General features: G+C 43.8%; 1 protein-coding gene across 1 annotated transcript in view; it reads left to right on the plus strand.

Annotated features, from left to right (window-relative positions):
- The window catches only part of T265_14989 (hypothetical protein), a gene marked incomplete at both ends in the record, with an annotated part of 100894 nt that extends 74910 nt beyond the window's left edge, over positions 1-25984 (plus strand). The window contains 3 exons of the mRNA XM_009176098.1: positions 13133-13651; positions 18447-18556; positions 25876-25984. Coding sequence (XP_009174362.1) covers positions 13133-13651; positions 18447-18556; positions 25876-25982 — 736 coding nt within the window. The remainder of the gene's footprint in view (positions 1-13132; positions 13652-18446; positions 18557-25875) is intronic.
- Positions 25985-26336: the final 352 nt, after the last annotated feature.

The following is a 26336-nucleotide window of genomic DNA, read 5'->3' on the forward strand; positions in this document are numbered from 1 at the left end:
AAGACCATTTAGGGAGAGGTCCCGCTCTATACCATGTTGGTCAAACAGCCATGATAATGGAAGGTCCTGTGACGTGAAGCACATCTTTTTACCTGAATTCGCTTCACAGCCGGAATGGAATAAGCTAATTGACAAAGCATGCAATTCTGTCAGAATCAGTTTGGGGAAATTCCGGTGGGATTAGGATGTATATTGATTTTACGTCATACTTGTCATATCATCATGTAAAAACTACCTTAATTACTCCTTTTTTGCTGAGTCTTGTTTGCCCATACAGGCTGTTAATCGGGCAAAAAATAACTTTGTTGCTGGGGCGAAGGATAATACACACCGATTGGCTAGATAAAAGCAGACTAATCAATGAATTTCGGTTTTTGTATTACTGGTCGGCCAATCTTTATAGGAAGAGAAGGAATGAATCCTACTGGATTGAGCTTGGACATGTTCAGATGGGACCAACGGAGTCCTGGGCATAAAAATTGGGACCCTAGATGGCTTGCAAAATAAGTGAATGTTTTCTTCATTAAGGAGACTACTCATAAGGTTGCTGAAAATCCATCCACAGCCCACGACCGGTTTCGCGCTTCCACTTTGGGCTCATCAGGTAGGTTCAGTTCCCGCCTTTTCGTCAACTTTACGTTCCACTTGAACCCAAATTGGACTGTTTTCGAGAAATACACTCATTTACAAATCAATTTGGTTTCCACGAGAGACTCAACTGAATCTCTCGTTTAGAATGTGCTGCACACAGGCCGCCTCATGTTCTAGTCGGCACGATATTCGAGATATCGCAGTATATTTTCATGAAGGAAACTACTCACAAGCTTGCTGAAATTTCTTCGACATCCCATGACCGGTTTCGCCCTTCTTGGAGCTCATCAAGTAGGCGCTGTCCCCGAGTTTCCGCCAACCTTATGTTTTACTTGAACATTGGACTGTTTCCGAGAAATACACTCATATGCGAATCACTTCGGTTGTCGAAGAGTTTTCAGCAACCTTGTGAGTAATTTCTTTTGTGAAAATATACTGCGATATCTCGAATATCGTGCCGACTAGAACATGAGGCGGCCTGTGTGCAGCACATTCAGTTGTAGAATATCATAAGCGAGAGATTCAGTTGTCTCTCGTGAAAACCAAATCGATTTGCAAATGAGCTTATTCCTCTCCCAACTGCTCGTCCTGACAAACTTCCACCCGCTCTGTTCAAAGATGGATATGAAATCCTTGTTTGTCTGACTGTCTCTATCTATAAAGATGAAACCGTAGCATCCACTTGCAAAAAGACGCTCGCAGAGTGTGGCAATCACAGATGAATCAGTTTTTCTCCTCGTAACCATACGTTTTGCATCACTTGTCTCATGCGCCGTCTTACGAAGGCGCTAACAAGCAGGAGTTTGGTCTGGAAGAGGCTCTGGGGACCGTATCTTCGCAACGCACCAACTGGTGGAGCAGACAGTTGTGTAGATATCCTACAATCTTTGTTAACTCCATTGACTTTAAGAGTGCGTTTAGTTCTGTCGATCTTTTCGTTCTTCTTAACAGACCTGAATAATGGGGCTCTAGAATCTCTTGAATGTCGTGCGTCATTTTGTCTTAACATAAGTCTGAGCGCGCAAGAGTTTGTGAGGAGTTCTCCAAAAGATTCTCTGCAAGCAGTGGTGCTTTCGACAAGCATGCCAACCTTCAATTTCGTTTACTTCCTTTATTGATGCGGACTAATTAGGCTAACAGCAGAAGGTCTTCTAAATCTCCGAATTACAACCTTGTCGACGTTGTTATCATCCTTGAAGCACTACTAGAAAAGATGGCCGTCCTTCACCGTATGCTTCGTACCTATGAAGTGCAAAGTGATGCTGCCGGACGTGCAGTCTTTGATCATGCGTGCTCCAAAGGACCCAAGGGCGACTTTGGAGGTTTTGGGATGACGCCCTTGTCTTGGAAGCCCCAAAGGCTCTGACAGTAGTGTGACAGACTAGATGAAAGCACTGACCTCAAATGTTGGAACTAGTTCGCACGTAATCATATGGACAACATATCGCTGAGTCCCAAAGTACGCGTGTATAGGTTGTATTGTTGTATGGCTTGATGACTTGGCCATTCCGAACGAAAAATTTGAGTGATCTTCAGGTTTTTTAGCAATGATGACTCAGAACTACAGCTGGAATCGATTGGAACTAAAACATCATAATCAGGAAACCGGAGTTTTCTGCAGTTCGTGGTCAGTTTCTCAAAGAATGCACCAATCGTTTCAAGCGAGGTTGGTCGAGTTATATGCCACACATAAGGAGTTATCGTTTACTCTGGAAAGTTCTGTTTTTCTTGACTTATTCGGAGCGCCCGGGAAAAAGTGCTAAAGTCAGGATGTTACGAAAATTCGACTGTTAGAGACAGCTATATGCCGCTAACCGATGTCATCAACCTTCTTCTTGGGTGTGGGCCCCGAGGGAGAACACATCGGTGGTTAGGGACGTTGGCAGGTATGACCCCGTCACGCGCTCAATGTCCAGCTTCCTCTCACAAACTCCCAAAGAAAGGCATTTGACGCTTCACGCTTAAATTATATCACCCACTTTGTCCAACGCGCAGCTATCCACGTCTATCATCCCAGAACATCGGCAGCTATCATCATTGTTCAACATATGGATTTACAACTCAGGATGATGACGATCGATCGGAAGTTTGGCTGTGTGCTGTGAGCAAAGCTGACATGGTTCAGATGTCTGCTAGAGGTATCGATTATACAGTTACGATCGATGGGAATAAACTAACGTGTTCACGCCCAGCTGTGGACGTAAACACTAGTAGAAACCGTCCAGATGCCACCACATAGGTTTTCGGTGAGCTATTACCATGGTACCAGGTTCATTATCCGTTCAACAGCCGGCTCTCTGGCCTCCGAAGCTATTCACACATGCCTAAGCTCTTTGGCCAGCTATTCAAGTGATTGCCTGTCAGTTCTTAACTATCTACGACTTATCCATTGACAATTTCATCCGGATTGAGACTACACTACATGTAATATAGTTTGTTATATATTGCTACACTATATTTATATATATGTGTATATATACATATATGGATATCTGCTATCCAACCCACGTTTTCCAGAAAACGGTGATCGAACCAGCAGGGGTTTGCTCATAGTCGTGAGCCACCAATAATTTTCTCCGAGCCGAGTGTGGTGCTCTATGCAAGCTCTTGGACCGCGGGGAAACTCGACAGGTAGACACTGCACACACCATTCTATAAGGCCTCATGTTTTCTAAAGCCCTAAAAATGAAAGACACTGTTACGTGAATCACAATCATACACGTCTAAATCTGGCGATTAAGTATAAAAAACAGCCTGTATTCTATTCGTGTTGGCCTAAACGTTTGTCTGTTTGACAAACCGAGCACCGAGTCACATCGATTGCAGTCATTTCGATCGCTATCAGGTCTCCGCAACTATTTGTCATTCGTAAAGGAAATTACTCACAAGGTTGCTGAAAACTCTTCGACAGCCCATGACCGGTTTTGCCCGTCTTGGGTCTCTCGAAGACAGTCCAACTTGGGTCCAAGTAGAACTCGGAGACTGCGCCTACCTGATGATCCCCAAGAAGGGCGAAACCGGTGGTGGGCTGTCAAAGAGTTTTCAGCAACCTTGTGCGTAGAGTCCTTTATGATAATATACTGCGATATCTCGAATATCGTGCCAACTGAAACATGAAGCGGCCTGTGTGCAGCACATTCAGTTGTAGAATATCATAAACGAGAAATTCAGTTGAGTCTCTCGTGGAAACCAAATTGATTTGCAAATGAGTGTATTTGTCGTCAGCTTTGCCAGTTCACAGGGTGACAGATTCCGTCTTGCTTGTTGTCCGAAAATAGGTCAGGTGAATCTGTAGCATGTTTCCGTTTCATTTAGTCTTGGGAAGGCCAGAGAAATCCAGAACCATCTGAAGCATATAGGTCGGAGTACAATGGACTGCCAAACATCCTGTTGAGCATCCTGTTGACTCAATGTGGACTGTTGGACATATTCACTCACTGTTACAACTATTTGCGTGTGTGATTACTCATTCAACAGCAAGGTAAATCAATTTCTGAATCAAAACGATGATGAAACAGCTGACTGGAGCGCAAAATCTCTAGGTCGGCTTCTACAGAAAAGTTGGTCCGGGACATTCATGAAATCATGTTCGTTTTTCTCCTGGAAGGGACGAAATTAGACGGCAAAATCCCCAAAGTTCTTAGGCACTACTGTTTGAATAAATATGTTGGTCACTTTGGGAGCATGTACTAGGCAGAACCGAGTCAACGGAGATTACCATCAATTCCATTTACCATGTAAGGCTGGAGAATAAAATCGAAAGTATAACAGAGATTTTTCCGTTTATCATCACCACCACATTCAAGGTCACTATAAAACAACGTAATCCTTTTTGGTCTTAAATCGGAAAGCACGAGTTGGTGCGTCGCTCAGTAGATCTCCGATTTGAACACACCTTGTGTGTTACTAGTGTTAACTGCATGGCAGTAGAGTCGAACCAGTTTTTTGTCTCGTGAGAGATGGCATGGGGGGGCAGTATGGCCAAAAACTGGTTTTGGACAAGGTGGGTTGATTATATATTGAATGAAGAAATATCCGTGTGCGGAGTGGTCCGTGTACCATTCTATACTCGTCAGAAGACCGAAGCAAGTTTATTTTCTAACTCTCAGTGGGCAACCACTTGTGTCCATTGCTTCAAAATAGATTATGGAGACAACTAAGGAAAGAAATACGCACTGTCTCCAAAGGCGGACTGTTGTCACACACATTTTCTCGATATATGCCGATAAACACAAAACTAATCAATATATGCATACCTGGACGCGCCAGATGGAACTAGCTATTCGTAATAACGAAGCATAGGTCTTGTGGCGGTAATGTGTTACACTATCGTAGGCACCGCGTTTAGGCTTCCCGTACGCTTCTCACAATTTCAGACCTAAGTATCCGGCAAAGCCCCGTAGGGTGTGTCTCATATTCTTTCACTTGAATACAAGGATCGATAGCAGGCAATTCCTTCACTCAGAGGAGAGTACAATCAAACTGCATACTCTTGTTCTTACAATAATAGGGGTATGATGGAATTCAAACATACAATGATCTTTGGAGCGCAAGATAGCTTATTCATAAATCATGTGCACACCAGGATTTTTCAAATTTTCACATGTATTACTCCTGAAATAAGTGTCCGAAACACCTTGTGACCCACTGCAAGCGCATAAGTCGCTCAACAGTGAAGTCGAGGCACATTCCATTGGTCAGGTAAATGATAAACCGTTTACATGCTCACAAAAGGATAAACCCCATTCTACGTTCCAACGCCGAGTTGATATTCAAGAAAAAGTGAACACATAGAACAAAAGGTTTCTGGAAACTCGGGGACTGCGCCTACCTGATGAGCCCAAAGTGGAAGGGCGAAACCGGTCGTGGTCTGTCGAAGAGTTTTCAGCAAACTTCTGAGTAGTTTCTTTCATGGAAACATAAAAGACATGTTTTTAAAACGTGATAACCAAAATTTCACTGACAGTGCTCTTCCAACATCGAGATTTGTTCTTGAGAAATCACAGAAACGATATTCCCAATTCATTTCAAAAGTTTAATCCAACAAAGAACGTTGTCATCAAACTCAGACAAATCCGCATTTAGCCTGTCAGTTGAATGTCGCCCGAGAAAAGACGTCAATTACTGGATGAGTGGACGTCTAGAAGACCAAACGGTTTCTAGTTAGCATCCCATTACTTTATTGAACTTTGTTCTGGAGTGGTGTGAAATGCTTTTTTCCCTATGTCCGACGGAATGCATTTTATTTTCTAAATGTGATAAAAATAGTACGAAACCCTTGGATGCAGAAACGAACGACTGGTACAAATTCTCGTTCCCCTGTGACAGGCAAACTCTATCGTGCTCAGAGAATTTCCCCGTGTAGTCGCGACCGTTTATGATTGTTTCCGCAGTGGCGTGCTAATTGTAACTAAGTAATAAAATAATTTGTTGATAAAAAACCTGTTGTAATTGTTGGTAGGCCGGCATTTATCAAATTTTCGTGGACATTTCGTCTTGTACGCTGTGCTGGAAAGAAGTGAAGAACCGTACACATGTTTCACTTCCATTGGGAATCATCAACATCCTGAATCTCAAAAGACTTGTAGTCTTGAACCTGGGACCTCTCAGCTGGTAGTTTGAACACCTAACCGTTTGACCACGAATGGCTAGTCAGCAGTGCCACTCCCTAACTTTGAGGCAGCGTCACTCATTCTTCCGTCAGAGTGTTGACTGGCTCGTTGAGTTAGAACAACCGAGATGGAATTAGCGAATATGCACTCATTTGCAAATTAATTTGGGTTCTTTCTAGACTCACCTGGAACCTAGCTGAATCTCTCGTTTGTGATGTTCTCAGGCAACTGAATGGGCTGCACCAGGCCGTCTCATGTTTCAGTCGCTACGATATTCGAGATATCGCGATACGTGTATATTTTTGTAATGTGCTACTCATAAGGTTGCTGAAAATCCGTCGACAGCCCACGACCGGTTCCGCCTTTTCACTTTGGGCTCATCATGTAGGCGCAGTCCCCGGGTTTCCGTTAACTCTATGTTCTACTTGAAACCAAATTGCACGAAATCAGCGAATATACACTCATCTGCAAGCTAATTTGGTTTTTCGAGAGACTCACCTGGAACCCAGCTGAATCTCCCGTTTGTGATGTTCTCAGGCAACTGAATGTGCTGCACCAAGCCGCCTCATGTTTCTGGTTGACGGAACCGGGGGGGCTGCGCCTATCTGATGAGCTTCAAAAAGGGCGAAACCGGTCGTGGGCTGTAGACGGATTTTCAGCAACCTTATGAGTAACATATAACTCAGATGGAAGTTTCGCTCATTGGGATGAATTTCACTGTCCCTCTTTTTTCCTACTTTCATTCTCCCACCAACCTCTCCATTTCTTCTCACACTATCAAAACATAGCAAATTGTCAGCTGTTACTTGGTCCCATTTTCCAGTGACTCTTAATTAATTGGCTACTATGATATTATAATGATTGCGGCTTTGCTCCCTATCCTCCGTCCAGTCTGTGGTACTTCGATATCAACTACTCAGTCGTGGTACGTTGAAGTTGGACTAATCTCACTTGTCCCGACTGGGGGTGAATCAGCTATCGGGAGAACCACAGTGTGTCCTCACTCTTCACCCTAAGTGAATTGCAAAAACGAACAATACGTGCTGTCAAAATTATTCCCCCAATGACGTTGTTCAAATTTTAGGGTCGATGGAAGTAATTCACTGTGTCCTTCTGAATGTGGGTGTGTGAATATTTTATTTTATTTTATTACTTTTCTTTCAAATGCGATACGCCTTCTTGACGTGCGTTTGGACAATGGCAACCAAAATACAAAGTTTCTTTGCATCAGCAGAGGAGTACATTACTGAAAATCCTCTCTCGACGTAGATTTTGAGAACATTGGAGCTTTTCGCTCGTTATACAAATTTGGAAGAGAAAAAAATAATTACGTGGGTCTCCACAATAGCAGGGTTGGAGCGTGAATAAGTCGGTGAATGAGTCGCGCAATTCGCAGTGTAATTTCATCACGACTATTCATATTTTGTTGATAAGATATCGCCCTAAGCAATGATTGAATAAAAGAAACCCGTGGACTTCAACTCACACACCTAGGTGAATAGCTGAGACGGAGAGGCGCAGTGTGACGTCATGAGAATGTGCTCACACCGCCTTTATGGTTCGCATAAACTGCATTTGATAATGGTATTCATTTTTGCATTTTTATTAGTTCTAAATCTTACTCAATGTCAAAATAAATTCTGCTTTCTGGCGGATATCGGGAGTGTACTGAGGAAGCCTCGTGTAACACGACGGAGTAGGGCATGGTTATTGATTGATTGATTGATTGATTGATTGATTGATTGATTGATTGATTGATTGATTGATTGATTGATTGATTGATTGATTGATTGATTGATTGATTGATTGATTGATTGATTGATTGATTGATTGATTGATTGATTGATTGATTGATTGATTGATTGATTGATTGATTGATTGATTGATTGATTGATTGATTGATTGATTGATTGATTGATTGATTGATTGATTGATTGATTGATTGATTGATTGATTGATTGATTGATTGATTGATTGACCTGCTCGGTTTGGGTCTCCCTAGAAGGAGTGGTCTGACAATTGTGATCACACAACCATTCGAGTAGGCAATGGAATTTCGCAATTGGGAATCATTTATTTTAAGCATAATTGCTTTGGTCGTTGGTGTAGGCCTCATCAGGCCTAGTGACATTCATTCTGCTTGAGGAGAGGACAAAGCAATGACCATACGAGCTAGTAATCCTCTCAGCAGTGAACACAGCCACCCCCTCCTTGTATTTTGGACTTCATCGTAAGCCGTATTAGGATAGATATATATGGAAACTTTTGAAGAGCACTAGACCCGGGTTTCGAGATCCTTCCCTGGTGCGCAAAGGGAACTATGTGCGTATGAAGATGCCTTCGAAAGGCTTGGTCATCAACCTATTATCCTGAATTTACGCGCAGAGAGGCAACGAATGTCCAACCCGCTTGTAAAACAGTTGATTTCCGCAACGACCAGCGGGAGACCTAGATCTGAAGGACTCCACTTATGTTGAATCTGGTTTACCTTCGTTAAACCTGATATTCATCGTCCTACCCTTCAAAAAACTGTTTACTCAATCACATACCTTTTCATCAAAGCAAAGATTTCAGTTTGTTCCACAGGAAATGATGCGATCAAACGATCCATGTGAATCACTTTGGTCCACATCTCTCTTCAGGTACTGGTGTCATACGACCCATCTGTGGAACTACTTTGTGCGGAAAAAGTCCTCGCTTTATAAAGCCATCTTGAGTTTGTTGAGCATTCTGTTGTCTAGAAGACATCCGTTACTTCTTCTACAGACGGTTTTTTCCAAAACGACACTTGGTACAGTTAGTTTTTCTCTGCGAGGATTACAATAAACGGTTGTATCCCTCAAACGCTTAGGTGAAGTTTCTTCATCCATGGGCTTGGTGAAGGACTGAGGTAAAGACTCTGCGGTATCGAGCGCCAACACGTTCATTAATCGCTGGTATAGAGTCCGTCAGGCTCCAGCGATTTTTAAGGTGAGACGGCAGTCATTGCATTCTTGACTTTGCTGAGCTCTCGCCTGTAGAATTCTAGCCTTATGCCAGGAGCTCTTCCTTCTGACGGGTTTGACTCTCCTGTCTTCAATGGAGACATTGTGTATTTTACCCAGGGTATTTGAGGTGATCCATCCCTCAACGAAATATGTCCAAGGCGCTTCTTTCAATAAGCATTTGTGCCGCACACTTGATCCAGTCCCACTCTGCTTATGTTCAGTCTCCCGTTCATTCTGAATGGAGCGCATCAACTACCACCACACTGGCGTCTATTCAACGTTTTTCCCCTCTGGAAACCCGGGGCTTCTTAGCAGGTGTTTCCCAGATGACTTGGCTAACTTCGTCTAGAGGTTTGGGTATGGTAAGTTCATCAATATCTGCTTCATTCTATGAAAATGGCAGGTCTCGAACTGAGGGGTATTTACTCCCCCTCCATATAGGGCAGACACTCTAATACAGATGTCCTACAAACCTGTGCAACTTTGCCCAGAACTGTCCAACAAGACCACGTGTGTGAAACGCTTTCCTTCGTACCCATTCACTTTCCCAATAAAACCCACCTTTTATATCCCAGAAGAAATGTTTCGATGTTCCTTAGCAGTAGAGCCTTCAACAATGAACTGAGAATATTAATCGGTCCGTACTCTATACTTAGGTATCAATATCGACCATCCTCCGATTCTCCTACAGCGGCAGCTCCTTCCATAATTAGTAACACAAGATAGTTGTAGTCCATCCTCGGTAGTACCCCTGATATAGGTACAGCGTTAGACTGATGTGATCTCATCGCATCATTTGCCCCCAGATTTTCGTTCCAGGTGGACCTTCTTGCTCATCACTGATAGCAAGTAGTCTTACTTGGCCTCGGTATTGCTACTGTGGTTTGAAACTCCTTTCTGAATGTTCTTTTGCTGGTGTTCACTTGGTTTCCATGGAATGTCTGAATGATTTGTCATGCAACTGCATTCTTTTGAGGTGCATTCAAGTCAATAAAAGCTGCCAATCGATGTCACCAACGATCTTATTGTCAGTTTCTATTTGAAATGTCTGCGTGAGTGTGTGTGTGTGTGTGTGGAAGTGGTATCTCTGAAATGGTTCCACTGTTATGGCCGTGATAGACCGCACCGAAGCTGATGTTTTATATCGCCTTGCTCTTCTGTGGCGTCTCTTTGGCGCATAAATCCCACGCAAATCGAAAGGAGTCCAATAGTGAATATACACTTATTTGCGAACTAATTTGGTTTTTCGAGTGACTCACCTGGAACCCAGCTGAATCTCTCGTTTGTGATGTTCTCAGGCAACTGAATGGGCTGCACCAGGCCGTCTCATGTTTCAGTCGCTACGATATTCGAGATACCGCGATACGTGCATATCTTTGTAATGTACTACTCATGAGGTTGCTGAAAATCCATCGAATGCCAACCACCGGTTTTGCCCTTTTTGGGGCTCATCAAGTAGGTGCAGTCCCCGGGCCTCCGTCAACCTTATGTTCTACTTGAAACTTGAGAACATCACAAACGAGAGATTCAGCTAGGTTCCAGGTGAGTCTCTCGAAAAAATCAAATTAGCTTGCAAATGAGTGTATATTTGCTAACGTTGTGAAATTTTTGGTTTCAAGTACAACATAAGGTTGACGGAAACCCGTGGGCTGCACCTACCTGATGAGCCCAAAGTGGAAGGGCGAAACCGGTTCTGGGCTGTCGACGGATTTTCAGCAACCTTATGATTAGTACATTACAAAGAGTCCAGCAGTGCTTAGAATGCGTGATAGACAACTTATAACGGCGAACCACGTTGAGCTGCTGTGTCAAACGGCGACAGAAATATCCAGCACGATCCAATCATCCATAGTTTCATCGGCCTCCGTATGCTGGCAAACACTCGGGGGCACTTCTTAGATTTGGGTGTAAATCTTTGTGGGAGTGGCAAGAACTGAGTCACATACGGAGTTCCTCATCGGAGAATAAATTGCTACCCTAAACATCATCGTTTAGATCAATTTCGTCAACCTAACGTTCCAAAATCGCTCACGCCGAACCAACGTGACCAAAAGAGTCGACCAACGGGATTCACTATTTGTACAATCCGGTCCCTGACTGTTGGATCTTTTCTGCAGAGGTTTTCCCTTGACTAGATTCAACGTTAGAAAACTCCGGGTCAGACAACCGGTCTCTTCTACAAGTGAAGAAAAAAAGGTCTTTGCTGCGGACTTATTCATCGGCAAACACCAACCGAACAGCTACAGGCAGGGAAGCAAAACTCCCATATGCATCTTGTTTATAAAAATGCGTATCTGTTTTCTTCTCGGACGCGTCTTCTTGAACGTTCCTGAATACCTTTTGACTATCACTCAAACGTAAACGAATGCTACAAAGCGATTCCACAAATTCCATAATACATATTACTTTTGAATAGACGCGAAGCTGATTTATGAGAAAACCACATACCACTCACATGCTTCATCAGTAGTATACACCGTTACACAAAACTTCTTTTATTTGTTCTGCAAGGTGGTTCTTTTCAACTACGCCTATTTGATCGCCAGCTGCAAATTCCCTGGATAACCCGGTAGTACCTCAACCCTTGTGTTTCTTTCAGTCGGACATAAAGAGAACGTTGACCACATACCCTCACATGCTTCATCAGTAGTATACACCGTTACACAAAACTTCTTTTATTTGTTCTGCAAGGTGGTTCTTTTCAACTACGCCTATTTGATCGCCAGCTGCAAATTCCCTGGATAACCCGGTAGTACCTCAACCCTTGTGTTTCTTTCAGTCGGACATAAAGAGAACGTTGGACATCAGCATCTGTGATAAAAATCCAACCTAAAAGAGGACGTTTCTGACCCGTCTTACATGTGTTTTCTTGTCCTCATCATCTTCACCATAGGCCTAAATGCTATCACAATAGTAACAAGCTTTGATAGTTCATACAAACCCCATCGAACTTGCTTGATTTTCCCCACTCCTCAACCTGATTCGTCAAGCGAATTGATTGGTACCAATCGCACAAACTCTCTTCTATTTGAAAAGCATAACTTTGGCCAAAGTGCTCCATCAACTCCATCTTTGGACTGCATTTTCTATCGTCTTCTGTATGTCTAACAGAGGCTCATAAGGATCATCACCGAAGGGGCGTTGTACTAACTTGCCTATTCTTGATTTTTGTTCTTTCCTTATGTATTGAAGTAAGGCGACATTAAGCAACCGTGATACTACTTCCGCCGGTGTCTTTGTTTTCAAAAACCAGCTAAGATAAGTCAGCGGATAGTATCAGCAGGCTCCCTCACTGGTTTCTGAGTGTAACGCACATTCTGTCAGGTCTGGTATGATACAGACATCCGCTTAACTCAATGCTCTCTTGTCGGGTTGGCCAGTCAAATAGAAAGCTACTTTTTTTCTACTGCGCTTGCCCTATTTTGCTCACATGCCGGGGGACAAATGCGCTTAGTGTTTATAAAACTTTTCATCGCCTGAACGTTTTTTTCCAAACAGTAAGCTATCCGGAAACTGTAAGAAATCTCTGTGTTATAAGGGACCCATATAAGCGTTCAGTTGTAGCACCCTTCCGGTGCCTAGCTTCAGTGCCAACCGAAGAAAGCACGAGGGCTGGGATACTGCCAGCTTGCCCAAGCCTAGAAAGGGGAAGTCGAGAGGCGGAGGTCGGATTCGAACCACGGACCTTCCGGTCAGTAAATTCGCGTTCTAACCACTTGAGCCATCTCGCCCCCCTCCCTATAAGGGACCCAACTGTCACATCAATTACTTTCTAGACAACAAGCATTTGACTGCACTTTTCAGGTGCCGTTTTCAAGCGGCGGGGAAGGTGTTTATCGGATGGATGGAGTTCGATCCTCAACGGGTGGCTGAAAATTTGAATAAACATGTTAAAAATTTCTAAAAAATAAGAATACGTTCAACAATCGTATTTTTGTGTAGGAACGAGCGATATTTGGTCCTGGACTATTGTGATCGGGCAGAACTACAAGCAGAGGTGATATCCCTTACGGCGCTGAGCAGGACTCTGTCTGGCAACATATCGGCTCAAAAGTCTCCGGTCATAGATGAAGGTTCTCAGAAGCCCCTCGGAATGCCTACGAGTGGAGGAAAGTCTGGGTCCCCATCAATGTCACCTGGGAGACGCGCCAGACGTGGCAGACCAGTGACCACGATGGATTTTGGTCTCCTATCACCCGTTGCCTCCCCGGAGAGTCAAACAAGACAATCCCAGGAAGAACCGGTTACGTCTGGAAGTCGTCTTCAATCACGTGGTATCGCACGTTCTGGTAGCAGCCTGAGTAGCTACCAGATTCGACCTCATCCGACCAGATCAGCTAATTACGGTGGGCACAGTCCAACGCTTCCATCTGAACAATCCAGAGCTGTTTCTATACACCTGACACTTACAGCCAGCCACAATGGAACCTTCAACGAATTGTATCTACTTCCGAAGGACAAGTAAGTCCATAGGGATACAGACAGGTGTATCGTTTTGTTTTGATTGTCATGACTCGAGAGTATGAGTGAATTTCAGGTCAGAATCAAAATGTTGTATACGAGTGATGACAGGAGTTCCAGCGAAAATTCTCTTAATTCAGTCGCCTCATTTTGGAGCTAATACGAAGATAAACTAGAGAACCGCTCCCTGAAGGGATTTAGTTCCCAAGCACCGGATGCTAAATCTTGAAAAGAATGGTGAGCTGGAAAGCAAATCATCCAGTCTAGTTTTCGACCTCTGATTCGCTAGGCCTCGTTCAAAGACGACTTGTGTTCACCCAGAAATTGATTGGAAATCATTTCCGGAAGATGTTCCATCTATCGCTCGAATAAACTTCAGCTCCCCGGAGAGATCAATATTTTGTCTAGCATGAAAATCGCCACAGATATTCATGTGACCCCATGTGACGTGCCAGCTCCCGTACCAGCTTCCGTACACAAACTGCTATGACCGTCAAGTATGACTGCTCTCCCCATTCCTGTCTACCTTCAAAATCGATGAAATAATGACACGAACGCTGGAAGCTCTTCGAACCCCCGGTGTTCAGATAGCCTGTGACGAACACCTTATCGATCTGGAATATGCAGACGACATCGTTCTCGTCACCCCCGGTGTTCAGATAGCCTGTGACGAACACCCTTATCGATCGGAATATGCAGACGACATCGTTCTCGTCTTCGAAGAGTAAAAAAAAGCGCAAGTGTTTTTGGATGAACTGATCAGAGTCATCCCGTCCTTTGGCATGCACTTCGCACCCACAAAGTACAAGGCATGCAGTCACTGAACACGGCTCTTACAAACCAGGAAGAGGCACTTTAAATTGTGGAACGTTTCACGTACCTTGGAAGTTGTATTGATTCTGATTGTAGTGTGACGGATGAGGTCGGTGCACGAAGCTGCAAGGATCGGGTCGCGTTTGTAGAGTTGAAACACCGTCCCTTGGATCTTAGGGGACGTATGTATCAAGCTACCAAGCGGGTTGTTTTGTTGTATGGCTATGAGACTTGGTTTGTTCGAACAGCAGATATGAGACGTCTTCAGATGTTCAATAATTGTTGCCTCAGAACCATAGCTCGTGTGGGTTGGTGTCAATGTATCCATAACGAGGCTGTTAAAAAGCCAGTATTCGGTTGTGCAACGGGTGGTTCAACTGAAGCATCTATCCAGAACCAGAAGCTGTGTTGGTTGGGACATGTGTTACGTATGCCGAACCATCGTTTGCCGAAGACTGTTTTCCATGCCCAATTTGGAGTGGCGTAAACAGAGAGGTGGCCAACCCTTGACTTGGCGGAGGAGTATGAAGGAGATCACGAAATGCTTCAGGTGCTGTCGGGCTACTCACCTTCCAGGATAGGGACCGTGTGATCGCCACCGCGTTTGCTTCGAGACACTACAAGATATGGCTGATAATTAATATCAGTGGCGTTCTTGTCGCCAGTTTCTTTTCAGATCTCATGAATAAGTTCCAGGAGGTGTAGGCACCTCGGAATGATTGTGGTAAGCCATTACTAAGTCCCTTCCTCGTCCACTTTATTCTTTTCATTACCATCAGGCTTTTAAATAAATCATGCTTGTACGGCAGTGAATCATCGGTTTTGAACACTCCCATGCTGTCGATGGTGATGATGATGACTTCATCAAATACGACGCACTGACAGCTGCCAGAATTGACTGAAATATCATCAAAATGTTCGTACCTCATAGACAACACCTAAAAGAACTAGCGTGATAAAATGATCAGCCTGAATGTTGCAAAATCACTATTGCTTCAGCCAAGTACAAACCCAGAATACATATTAGTCGTACTCTCCAAAATGTGACAGGCAGACTTAGGCTTAAGTCTGGTGCTGATTAATTTATACCTCAACGCTGGGCTTTGTGTTTCTACATCGGGCTGCACAATCTCCCAAAGAATGCGAACGGAGTAATGACAAGATGCTGACGTAAGTTTGGGACTGCCTGTCCATGCACGAGTTGTCAGAAAATACACTTTGATTCTGGGCCAACTTCTAGACGAGTCTGTTTGGCCTTTCAGAAAATCTGATAGTGCTCCACCCACCGGTGGCCAAGCAGACGCTGAAAATCAGAGTGGTTGGATGGCACTTTTCGCACCTATTCTCCGTTCGATGGCGTGCTTCCCGAAAACCTTTGCAGATTGGATTATATCACATACAATATTGTAGTTGCAGGGTATCACCATTTCAGCCAGCGGGGTCCCCCAAGTAGAACTCTGCAGTCTATAACGCACAAGTCCCACGGGCTCAAGCGCTTTAGCGCTGAAAAGGTAATACCAGACAGATCGGAGTTTGGCAAGCTGGTTTTCGAAGCAAGGCTTACAAAGCTTGGATGTTTTATTCCTGAAAGTAACAGTTATGAGCCTCTTTCGAAGTGCTGGCTTGTATATTCAGTCACTCCACAACAAATCACATGGCATGACCTCTACACCACTGAAAAACGCGTGCCCCCACATCTCAACTGGTTGCAGATTAACCGCATAGTCGATCTGCTGCCCGTGAAAGAAAGGCCTTCGCTGCGGAGTTATTCATTAGCAAATGCCAACTGAACAGTTACAGACTATGGGACCGGGGATCAAAACTGAATATCCATCTTCTCCTTGAACGCGTCCTTCTGAACTTTCCTGGCTATTCATTGACTGTTGCTCGAATCCAAGCAAGTGCTACAAAGTGACTCCACAAATTCCGTAATAGACATCAGTTTTGAAAAGACCCGGTGCGGATTTACGAGAAAACATACTACTTGCGTGCCTACCCCATCAGTAGTATCACTGTTACACCCGTAGCTCATTGGTACTGCTCAAACAAGAATCCGGAAGGTTGAGGGAAAGAATCGTTCTACACATTTGTGAGATGGGCAGTGAATGTGGTTTCCTAGCAATAATAATTACAGGTCTAATTTATTCCAATGGTTTTCGATATAAGTTGAATTCTAGTTTCGAACTGTCGTTTCTTTCTCAAAATGTCAGTTACTCCTCAAGTCACTGTTGATATGTATTTGGAAAGCATACACTTTTCAACGCACATAAGTCAGTTAAAGAAACATCCAGCGGTACAATAAACTTTCGGGGAACCTTTTTCCCCACTCTACGGTGTGAGTAAATATAAAAACCTGCTACTTTAAACCTCGAAGTAGTTTAAAATTATACTTATGCATTTGTTCAGCAACGAAATAGTGGCCAACTCAGCTGATGAACTTCACCGTCATCATTATCAGCTGGTAAGGCCGTGTGCTTGTCGTACGGTGGTCATGGCTGTCCTAGTTTCTTTCGCTGATAATTTGGGGAGGTGGGTAGATGGCCGCGCAACATCAGTGGACGTTTATTGGGGGGATCGGGAAGGGAGCTATTCATTGAAGACAATCGCTTGAATGCAAGAGCGCCGCTGAGGGCGCGATCGAGCCATGTCTGGCAATCTCTCTAACCATTTACTGGTCGGGTCTCCGGGGGCTCGTATTCATCGAAACGACAAAAACCAGTGAAGCTGAGTTTTGTGGTAATGACTTTCACATTCCGCTGCCAAATAATTGTTTGACCTCCCCTGGTAAGTTTTCACCCTTCGTGTGGTTATGCTAAAAAGGCCGTTCATGGAGATCGATCGGATGTAGTACGGAGCGTGTAGCCAATTCACAGCGACCTATGTAGTGTGATCAGTTCATCTACCTTGGGCGCAAAATATTTCTTCCACAAACAGTCCGACCCACCTCAACAATATTGATCCGGTGTTCCCACCAAACTCGGGCGATGCTCCGAATACAGAAAGTTTTTCATCAGCGTTTTTTTCACAGCAATCTGACTTTCTGCCTCTATTAACCATAATGATCATTTAAGGGCTTTTTTACTCTTTGGATTTTGCTGCATCTTGTTTCAACTCGCCGTCGTTTGCAAGGAAAGCAAAAAATAATGTATGATTCCGAAAAAAATCATTCCAAGTAACACTACGGAGTGTACGCTCCGTATTTGTCCCGAGATATAAATGGGTACAACCCGGTTTCAGAAGTAGAACTGTTGAAATAGGAAAAACCTGATCGGGATAGTATGATCGCGTAAGCAGTTGAAAGACCAGTATGAAGCACAATTTTTCGGTTGTGCAACGGGTACTTCTATTAGAGAATCTGTTAAGCAACAAAAGCTGCGTTGGTTGAGACTTGTGTTGCGTGGACCGAACCATCGTTCGCCGAAGAGTGCCGTTTTCCATGCCCAATTCAGAGTGGCGGAAGCGGAGAGGTGGTCAACCCTTGACTTGGCAGAGGGGTATGAAGGAGATTACGCAACTCCTGGGTGCTGTCGGTGTTACTCGCCTTCCAGGATGGGGACCGCGTGATCCTCACGGTGCCTCGTTGGAGACTCTACAGGATATGGCTGCCAACCGATGTCAGTGACGTTCTTGTTTTCACTTTCTATCCAGATCACCTGAGTGAATGCCTGGAGGTGTAGGCACCTCGGAATGATTGTGGTAAGCTAGCACCAACTCCCTCCCCTGTCCACCTTCTCTTTTTTCTTTACAATAAGGTTTTCAACTAAATCATGTTACAATAAGCCTTCAAATAAATCATGTTTGTATGGCAGGGAAGCATCAGTGTTTAACACTGCTGTCATGCTGTCGATGGTGGTGATGATGACTCATCCTGGATTAATTTGTCCTTCAATTTGTGCCACTTATTGCTTTTTTCTTGGAATTGATTTTTTAACAGTAACTTGAATGCTGATTATATTTCCTTTTATCCTCTTACCTTGCTCAGTGATGAACTTGAGAGCTGGTGTAAAGCGCTCTCTATTGACAAGAAGTTTGTTCCTCTTTCGAAGAGTCCGATGAAGACAGATGTCGGTGAAAAGTCACAAGACTCTCCAGGTATGTCGTGATTCACACCATGGATATCAGACCTCTCACCTCTTCATGTTCTAAGATAATGCGACAACCCGCGAGATGTGAGGCCACCTGTCTTGATTCATTTGTACATGTTTCAGTTAATACTACTCTTCGGTTTCCTGGTTATACAAAATCGCAATATTTAGATGTACTTGAGTATATTTCACTATGTATACCAAGCAGTAACCATGCGGCCAATATCTACCAAGAACACCGTCACCTGTCCTATTGATTTACTTATATTCCTGTCTTTACGCCCCTTATTTGTTCATCATAGCGTCCAGCTTACCCTGACTGGCGACTCTCGGGCCATCTGCTATTCTGTTCACCTGGCTCGTTATTATCGATTAAACAGCTTTGTAGAATAATGTAATCAAGTGGTGAGTTTGCATCCGCCGAACCGTGTGTTGTTGTGCCAAACGTCATCATCTCCCGCCTGTGCCAAAGACCAGACCATTTGGATGTATCTTGATGTCCCTCAATGTCTGTCATGAACCATCCAGATCCTTTTCTTTCAAGGTGCATCGGTCGACATCGGTCAGACATAATTTTAGAGAGCTTCCTTCATGCAAAGTGCACAAAAGTCTGTCAACCAGTGGCATGTACATGAATGTGAATTGAAACTAGTGTTGAAACTCTGCATTATGCAACTGATTCTTTGGAAGCCCGCTGAAGTCATTCCACACCGCAATGACCTACTTTGTACCTCTTATCGCACTTTCGAAAGCATCGTACATCAAACCAGCGAGTTTTAAGAGGTATCTGGACGATGACAGTCCTGTTCATCGACAGAGTCCATGTACGAACAATAAAGTATATATATATATATATAAAGCATATATATAAAGTATATATATATATGACAAAAACGGCGGCCATGTATTTTTGGATGAACTTTGAACTTGTTTTCCTCACACGCTGGCGTCAATCCTGCAATCTATATAAGAAGGTGACAGTGTATTTCTCGAAACCAGTCCAATTTGGGTTCAACTAGAACATGAGGTTGATGGGAACTCAGGGAATGCGCCTACCTGATGAGCCCGAAATGGAAGGGCGAAACCGGTCGTGGGCTGTTGAAGAGTTTTCAGCAACCTTATGAGTAGTCTTTGCCAAAGTGTGTATTTCTCGAAAAGTGAGAAACTATTTTGAATGTCCGGCAATCTGATTGATTCCGTCAATCCCTTTCGAATTGTTTTATTCAACAAAAGCCTGGATATTTTAGCCCTAAGCGGATCGCTTCAGATCACGCCAAACCAGTTCAACTTATGGGCACAAAGACAGTCAAAGCAAACGACTTGACTGATTGTATTGATCAGCTGATCGGCAGAAATCAGCTAACAAGTGTCCGTTCTACAGCGTCTGCACCCTGTATTTTTAGAGGTTTGCACTTTCAGGGGGTCATTCTAGAAACTTGGTTTACCTGTCAGTGTGATCAATAGTCGGAACACTATGGTTAGAAGTCCAGCTAAACTAAACTATTGTGCGTCCTCAGACAATGGTGTGTACCAGGCTGGAAGGTAGTCTCCTGTATTGTCGGGCTCGTACGGTACAATACAGCGCAACTGTGGCCTTCGTACACATCCCGCATGATTTCAGTTGGACACGTAAAAGTGAGGAAATTTTCTGCTGTTCGGGTTGTCATCCCACCTGATGTTCTCTGCACGTTGACCCTTGTTTTCGCTGCCTTACAACTAACCTAAACAGATGTCATAAGTCTGTCGAATAACCGGCGTCTGTGCTGGTTCAGGTAGTCGAACAGAGGTTAAGTATTCATGCCGTGTATACCTGGATACACACTACATCAAAAGACTAAAAATCGCAACTTAACCGTTGGCGCTTGAAGGCGGAATGTCGCACATCCGTAAGTTTTGACCTTATGCAGCAGGGTTTGTTTTGTAAAAATGATCCAGCTTCCAAAGTGCGCTGGGGTCGAGATGGCCCAAGTGGTTAGAGCGCGAATTAACTGACCGGAAGTTTCGTGGTTCGAACCGGTCCTCTGACTCTCGACTTTCCCCGTCTAGGCTAAGGCAACCTGGCACTATCCAAGCCCTTGTGTGGCTTGGCAGTTAGGTACCTGGAGGGTGATACAGCTGAACGTTTTTTCTGGGATGAGCTTGATACGAGGGTTAGCCCTCTGATTTTCAAATTGCAGTAATTCCACGAATATGTTTCCCTGGCAAGCTCACTCAAATGTGCCTCCCTCGGTCTGTCTGCATCATCCGGAATAATCGTACCAAGAAAGAAAGTGGATGTTTCGACCAAAAAAGTGATCTGCCATCTTGCAACTACTCACTGTTACTCAGCCCACAAAAGTCCAATTAGCGGCGACCTTTGTCGTACAAATTACTACATAGAGCATTCAGTGTTACAAGATAACTTATGTGCATGGCGCGCTGGATATTGCAGGAGCCCCGCTAATGGAAGCAAGGCGGTGCACACAGTGGCATTCTAATTGTCATTCAATTGTTCTTAATCATTACTTAAATCTGCGGGTGATTTTATCCCAGAGACCATCAACCCGTTGGTGTGAATTGTATCCACACGTTTTTTCTTATAAAACCGGTAAGTGACCTTCAGCAACGTTTTAAAGAATCCAGTCAATTGATGTTAATGATGCATGATACTTTCAACCTGATATTCACAGGTTACTGGTAACATGTGCCCCAAATGGGACGAGCATGGTTTAGTCTCATTAGGGTTACAAATTTCGCTATTGTTTCGATGTCAGCCCGTCATCTCACACCCTCCCCCCGTTTTGCACGTTCTTTTTTGGCCGCAAATACTAAACGTTCTGGATAAACTTTTTAACTTTAATTACATGGGCCGCTACCATAAAAAGTATTACAAGGTTAGGTAGAAACTTATCATGTGTGGATACTACCTGAACTTATTGGCCGTGTCACTAATCTGGTTTTTCTTCCACGGAACACTGCCACCAAAAGGTTTGTGATTGGAAGGGCGTAAACGTGAGGTGGGTGTGACTACCTCACCAATACGGAAAATATTGTTTTTCTGCATCTTTTCATGTTACTACATCACAGTTCCTCTGAAAATGTACCTTAAATGTACTTAAATGTACCTCTTAAATGTACATACCCGACAGAAATCCTGGATCACTCGTTAAGCATTCTCATGGGAGAGTGAAGCACTGGATTCAATACCACAGTTTGTTGGGGAGTAAAGGTGAAACGAAGAAGCTCTTTGCTGTGGAATCGCTTACTCGAAAACACCAACTAAGCGGTTACTGACTATTGAACAGCAAGGTCAATATCTGAATATCCGTTTTCTTCTTGAGCACGTGTTCTTGAACCTTACCTACTATTCATTGACTATTACTCAAGTTTAAACGAATGGTACAAAGAAATTCCACGAATTCCGCAATAAATCACATTTTTCAATAGACGCGAAGCGGAGTTACGAGAAAACCACATACTACTTGCATGCCTCATCAGTAGTATCCATCGTTGCACAGGTAGCTCGGGTGCATTGCTTGGTTGTATTCGAATTATTTTGAGTCCTGTGAACAATTTTATTCCAAATCTAAAAATAAACCCGATAATTTGGCTGTATTCAGCACACAAATTTCTGTTTGGAAGTGCTAAATGTCAGAATAACTTTTATCGATTTGCACAACTTGTTGCATCAAGAATGTATATCACTGGACCTCAAATGGTTCGTCTGTCAGAATATAGTGCGACTACGAGTCATGGCTACTTCCATAGGTGGATCTTGACATCCCCAGATCCTGACCACCGATGCCTCAGAACTAAGGGTGGAGTGCTTAACACTGATGCTTCACTGCCGCACAACCATGAATCCACACGTTTTTTCTTATAAAACCGGTAAGTGACCTTCAGCAACGTTTTAAAGAATCCAGCCAATTGATGTTAATGATGCATGATACTTTCAACCTGATATTCACAGGTTACTGGTAACATGTGCCCCAAATGGGACGAGCATGGTTTAGTCTCATTAGGGTTACAAATTTCGCTATTGTTTCGATGTCAGCCCGTCATCTCACACCCTCCCCCCGTTTTGCACGTTCTTTTTTGGCCGCAAATACTAAACGTTCTGGATAAACTTTTTAACTTTAATTACATGGGCCGCTACCATAAAAAGTATTACAAGGTTAGGTAGAAACTTATCATGTGTGGATACTACCTGAACTTATTGGCCGTGTCACTAATCTGGTTTTTCTTCCACGGAACACTGCCACCAAAAGGTTTGTGATTGGAAGGGCGTAAACGTGAGGTGGGTGTGACTACCTCACCAATACGGAAAATATTGTTTTTCTGCATCTTTTCATGTTACTACATTACAGTTCCTCTGAAAATGTACCTTAAATGTACTTAAATGTACCTCTTAAATGTACATACCCGACAGAAATCCTGGATCACTCGTTAAGCATTCTCATGGGAGAGTGAAGCACTGGATTCAATACCACAGTTTGTTGGGGAGTAAAGGTGAAACGAAGGAGCTCTTTGCTGTGGAATCGCTTACTCGAAAACACCAACTAAGCGGTTACTGACTATTGGACAGCAAGGTCAATATCTGAATATCCGTTTTCTTCTTGAGCACGTGTTCTTGAACCTTACCTACTATTCATTGACTATTACTCAAGTTTAAACGAATGGTACAAAGAAATTCCACGAATTCCGCAATAAATCACATTTTTCAATAGACGCGAAGCGGAGTTACGAGAAAACCACATACTACTTGCATGCCTCATCAGTAGTATCCATCGTTGCACAGGTAGCTCGGGTGCATTGCTTGGTTGTATTCGAATTATTTTGAGTCCTGTGAACAATTTTATTCAAAAATTCAAAAATAAACTTGATAGTTTGGCTGTATTCAGCACACAAATTTCTGTTTGGAAGTGCTAAATGTCAGAATAACTTTTGTCGATTTGCACAACTTGTTGCATCAAGAATGTATATCACTGGACCTCAAATGGTTCGTCTGTCAGAATATAGTGCGACTACGAGTCATGGCTACTTCCAAAGGTGGATCTTGACATCTCCAGATCCTGACCATCGATACCTCAGAACTAAGGGTGGAGTGCTTAACACTGATGCTTCACTGCTGCACAAACATGATTTATTTGAAAGCCTTATTGTAAAGAAAAGAGTAAAGGTGGACGGGGGAGGGACTTGGTGCTAGCTTACCACAATCATTCCGAGGTGCCTACACCTCCAGGCATTCACTCAGGTGATCTGAATAGAAAGTGAAAACAAGAACGCCACTGACATCGGTTGGCAGCCATATCCTGTAGTGTCTCCAACGAGGCACCGTGAGGATCACGCGGTCCCCATCCTGGAAGGCGAGTAGCACCGACAGCACCCAAACGTTCCGTGATCTCCTTCATAATCCTTGGCCACCTCTATGCTTCCGCCACTCTGAGTTTGGCACGGAAAACATCACTCTTCTTCATAGGCTATTTGAACACCAGGGTTTTGGAGACCCTGCAGCGTTCGTCTCATTATTTCATCGATCACGAGGTTAAAAACGAATGGAGAGAGTGGGCATCCCTGACAGAAAACGGTTTGTGTACAGAAGCTTTTGGATAGCTCCCCGTACACTTTCACACGTCCGGGAGTGTACAACTATCAGAAATTATTCTGCGCTGGAGATTAGGCTACACACCGTTTCACCGTTTTCTCGGTACATGTCGGTCTCAACAATTTCTACGGCATGATTGAATTGACCGTCACCTTTTTGAAAGGTAAGACTTGTGATTATTCCAGAACGGTTTTTTGGTAAACACTTTGTGGCTTTCAACACAAAAGCTTCGCCAGGACAAATGACTGTTACTGGCTCGGTTGAGATTTAAGGAAGATGTAAACCAGTCGCTGGTTTATACGGAATAACAGCAGGCCCAATCCGGTTGACAGTAGACAGACCATACAGACCAATAAAATTTCCCAATGACACCCAAGAGCAACCATCAGCAGGGGGCATCCTGAACCTGATCATAACTAAGTATATCGTCCATGGGAACTGGGCCCTCACACCAACCGAGAAATTGTTTTAGGCAACACGGATTTCATGCTGTCGATGATGACGATTATTTGGTCCAATGTGCTAGTCAAGGGAGGTCTTGCTGAATGTTTTCGTTTAAGACCACTATCATTCTTAGCGAATTACACTCATTTGCAAACTAATTCGGTTTTGCGAGAGGCTCACCTGGAACCCAGCTGAATCTCTCGTTTGTGATGTTCTCAGGCAACTGAATGTGCTGCACCAGGCCGCCTCATGTTTCAGTCGCCACGATAGTCGAGACATCACGATACATGTATATCTTTGTAATGCACTACTCATTGTTGTTTTCACTTGTTTAGCGCCCGATACTAATCAAGACCATCCGAGTTTAACCGCACCAGACGGATCGTTCAACACATCCACTCCTAGCGCGGCGCTTTGTTCAAATGATGGTGACGGCATTTGCCCTCAGTCAAAATCTTCCGACTGGTTCCGACGCGCCAAAAGAGCCTGGTCATCACTGTCCAATTCCAGGTCTTTGTCTTCCAAACCAGTATGTATCTATACAGACGGCACCGATCCTTCGAGCAACAAAATCACCATTAATCATACTAATTTGCCGGTTCAATACACAAACGCACGGAAACCAGATGGATACACATCGCCCCAAAATCAAGTGTATTCCAGTGATTATTTTTGATTTCTTGTGATAAATTTATGTGCGTGCGTTCCCAATTAGCCATCACTTTGCTCCTCCCCCCCCCCACCAATCTCCTTTCGCATGCCGTCAGATGACCTCCTGTTCTGCTTTTAAACAAGACAATCCAAAGACAGTCGCTAGATCCCGTTTGATGTAACCGGCTCGCTTGCATTGTTGATGCAAGCTGATGCTGTTATGCAGAGGTGAATCATTGACAGTTTGTCTGTATAGCAGCTTCACAAGCTGTTCTTTTGCGCCCCAAAAATTCCTATACTACTCACCCCATTCTTCCGATTGGAACACATGTATGCTTTGTAAAAAAAAGAGAAGGATAAATTCGCATCAAGCGAGCTACACAGCATTTTGTGCATCCAGTAATTAACGGAGTAAGAAAATAGCTATTGCTTTCATATGGGTAGAAGAAGGGCACAACAGCTCGCTTCAATGCATAGCTCCCTTTACAATCCCTCCATTTAACAATCCACCTACAGGTTTGTATTCACGCACTAATTTATCAGCTCTCGCCTCCAGTGCGCAGCTAACTAACCCACCTCCCTGAATCATCGGTGAAGGAAACTGTGGCAGCTCCAACCACTATACGACAAGTACGCGGTTATTACAGCTGACGATGATGGTGATGATGATGATGTTGATGATGATGATGGTGATGATGATGATGGTGATGATGATGGTGATGTTGTTGTTGTTGATGATGATGATGATAATAATGATGGTGAGGATGATGATGACGACGATGATGGTGATGATGATGGTGATGGTGATGATGATGATGAGGATGCCTAACCAAGGTACCAGTGTGCATGTCACTTTGATATTGTTCAAGCGTGCAATTGCCAAAAAACCAGCGACCAGAGCCTTCATTTACACTGAATCCAGACCTATATTGAGAAGGATCATAGTGAAAGACTCGACCCTGGCTAACGCGTCCAAGTGTTAAACAATCAACGCCCTGGCGTGACACCACGAAATGGGTCCGCACGAATGGCAAGCTTATCCAGTTCCCGTGATTTCCTGTTCTTTTCAAGCTCGTATACTGTACGACTGTTGAGTTGCATGAAAACT

The sequence above is a fragment of the Opisthorchis viverrini genome (genome assembly GCF_000715545.1).
Source record: "Opisthorchis viverrini unplaced genomic scaffold opera_v5_317, whole genome shotgun sequence".
Lineage (NCBI taxonomy): Eukaryota > Metazoa > Platyhelminthes > Trematoda > Opisthorchiida > Opisthorchiidae > Opisthorchis > Opisthorchis viverrini.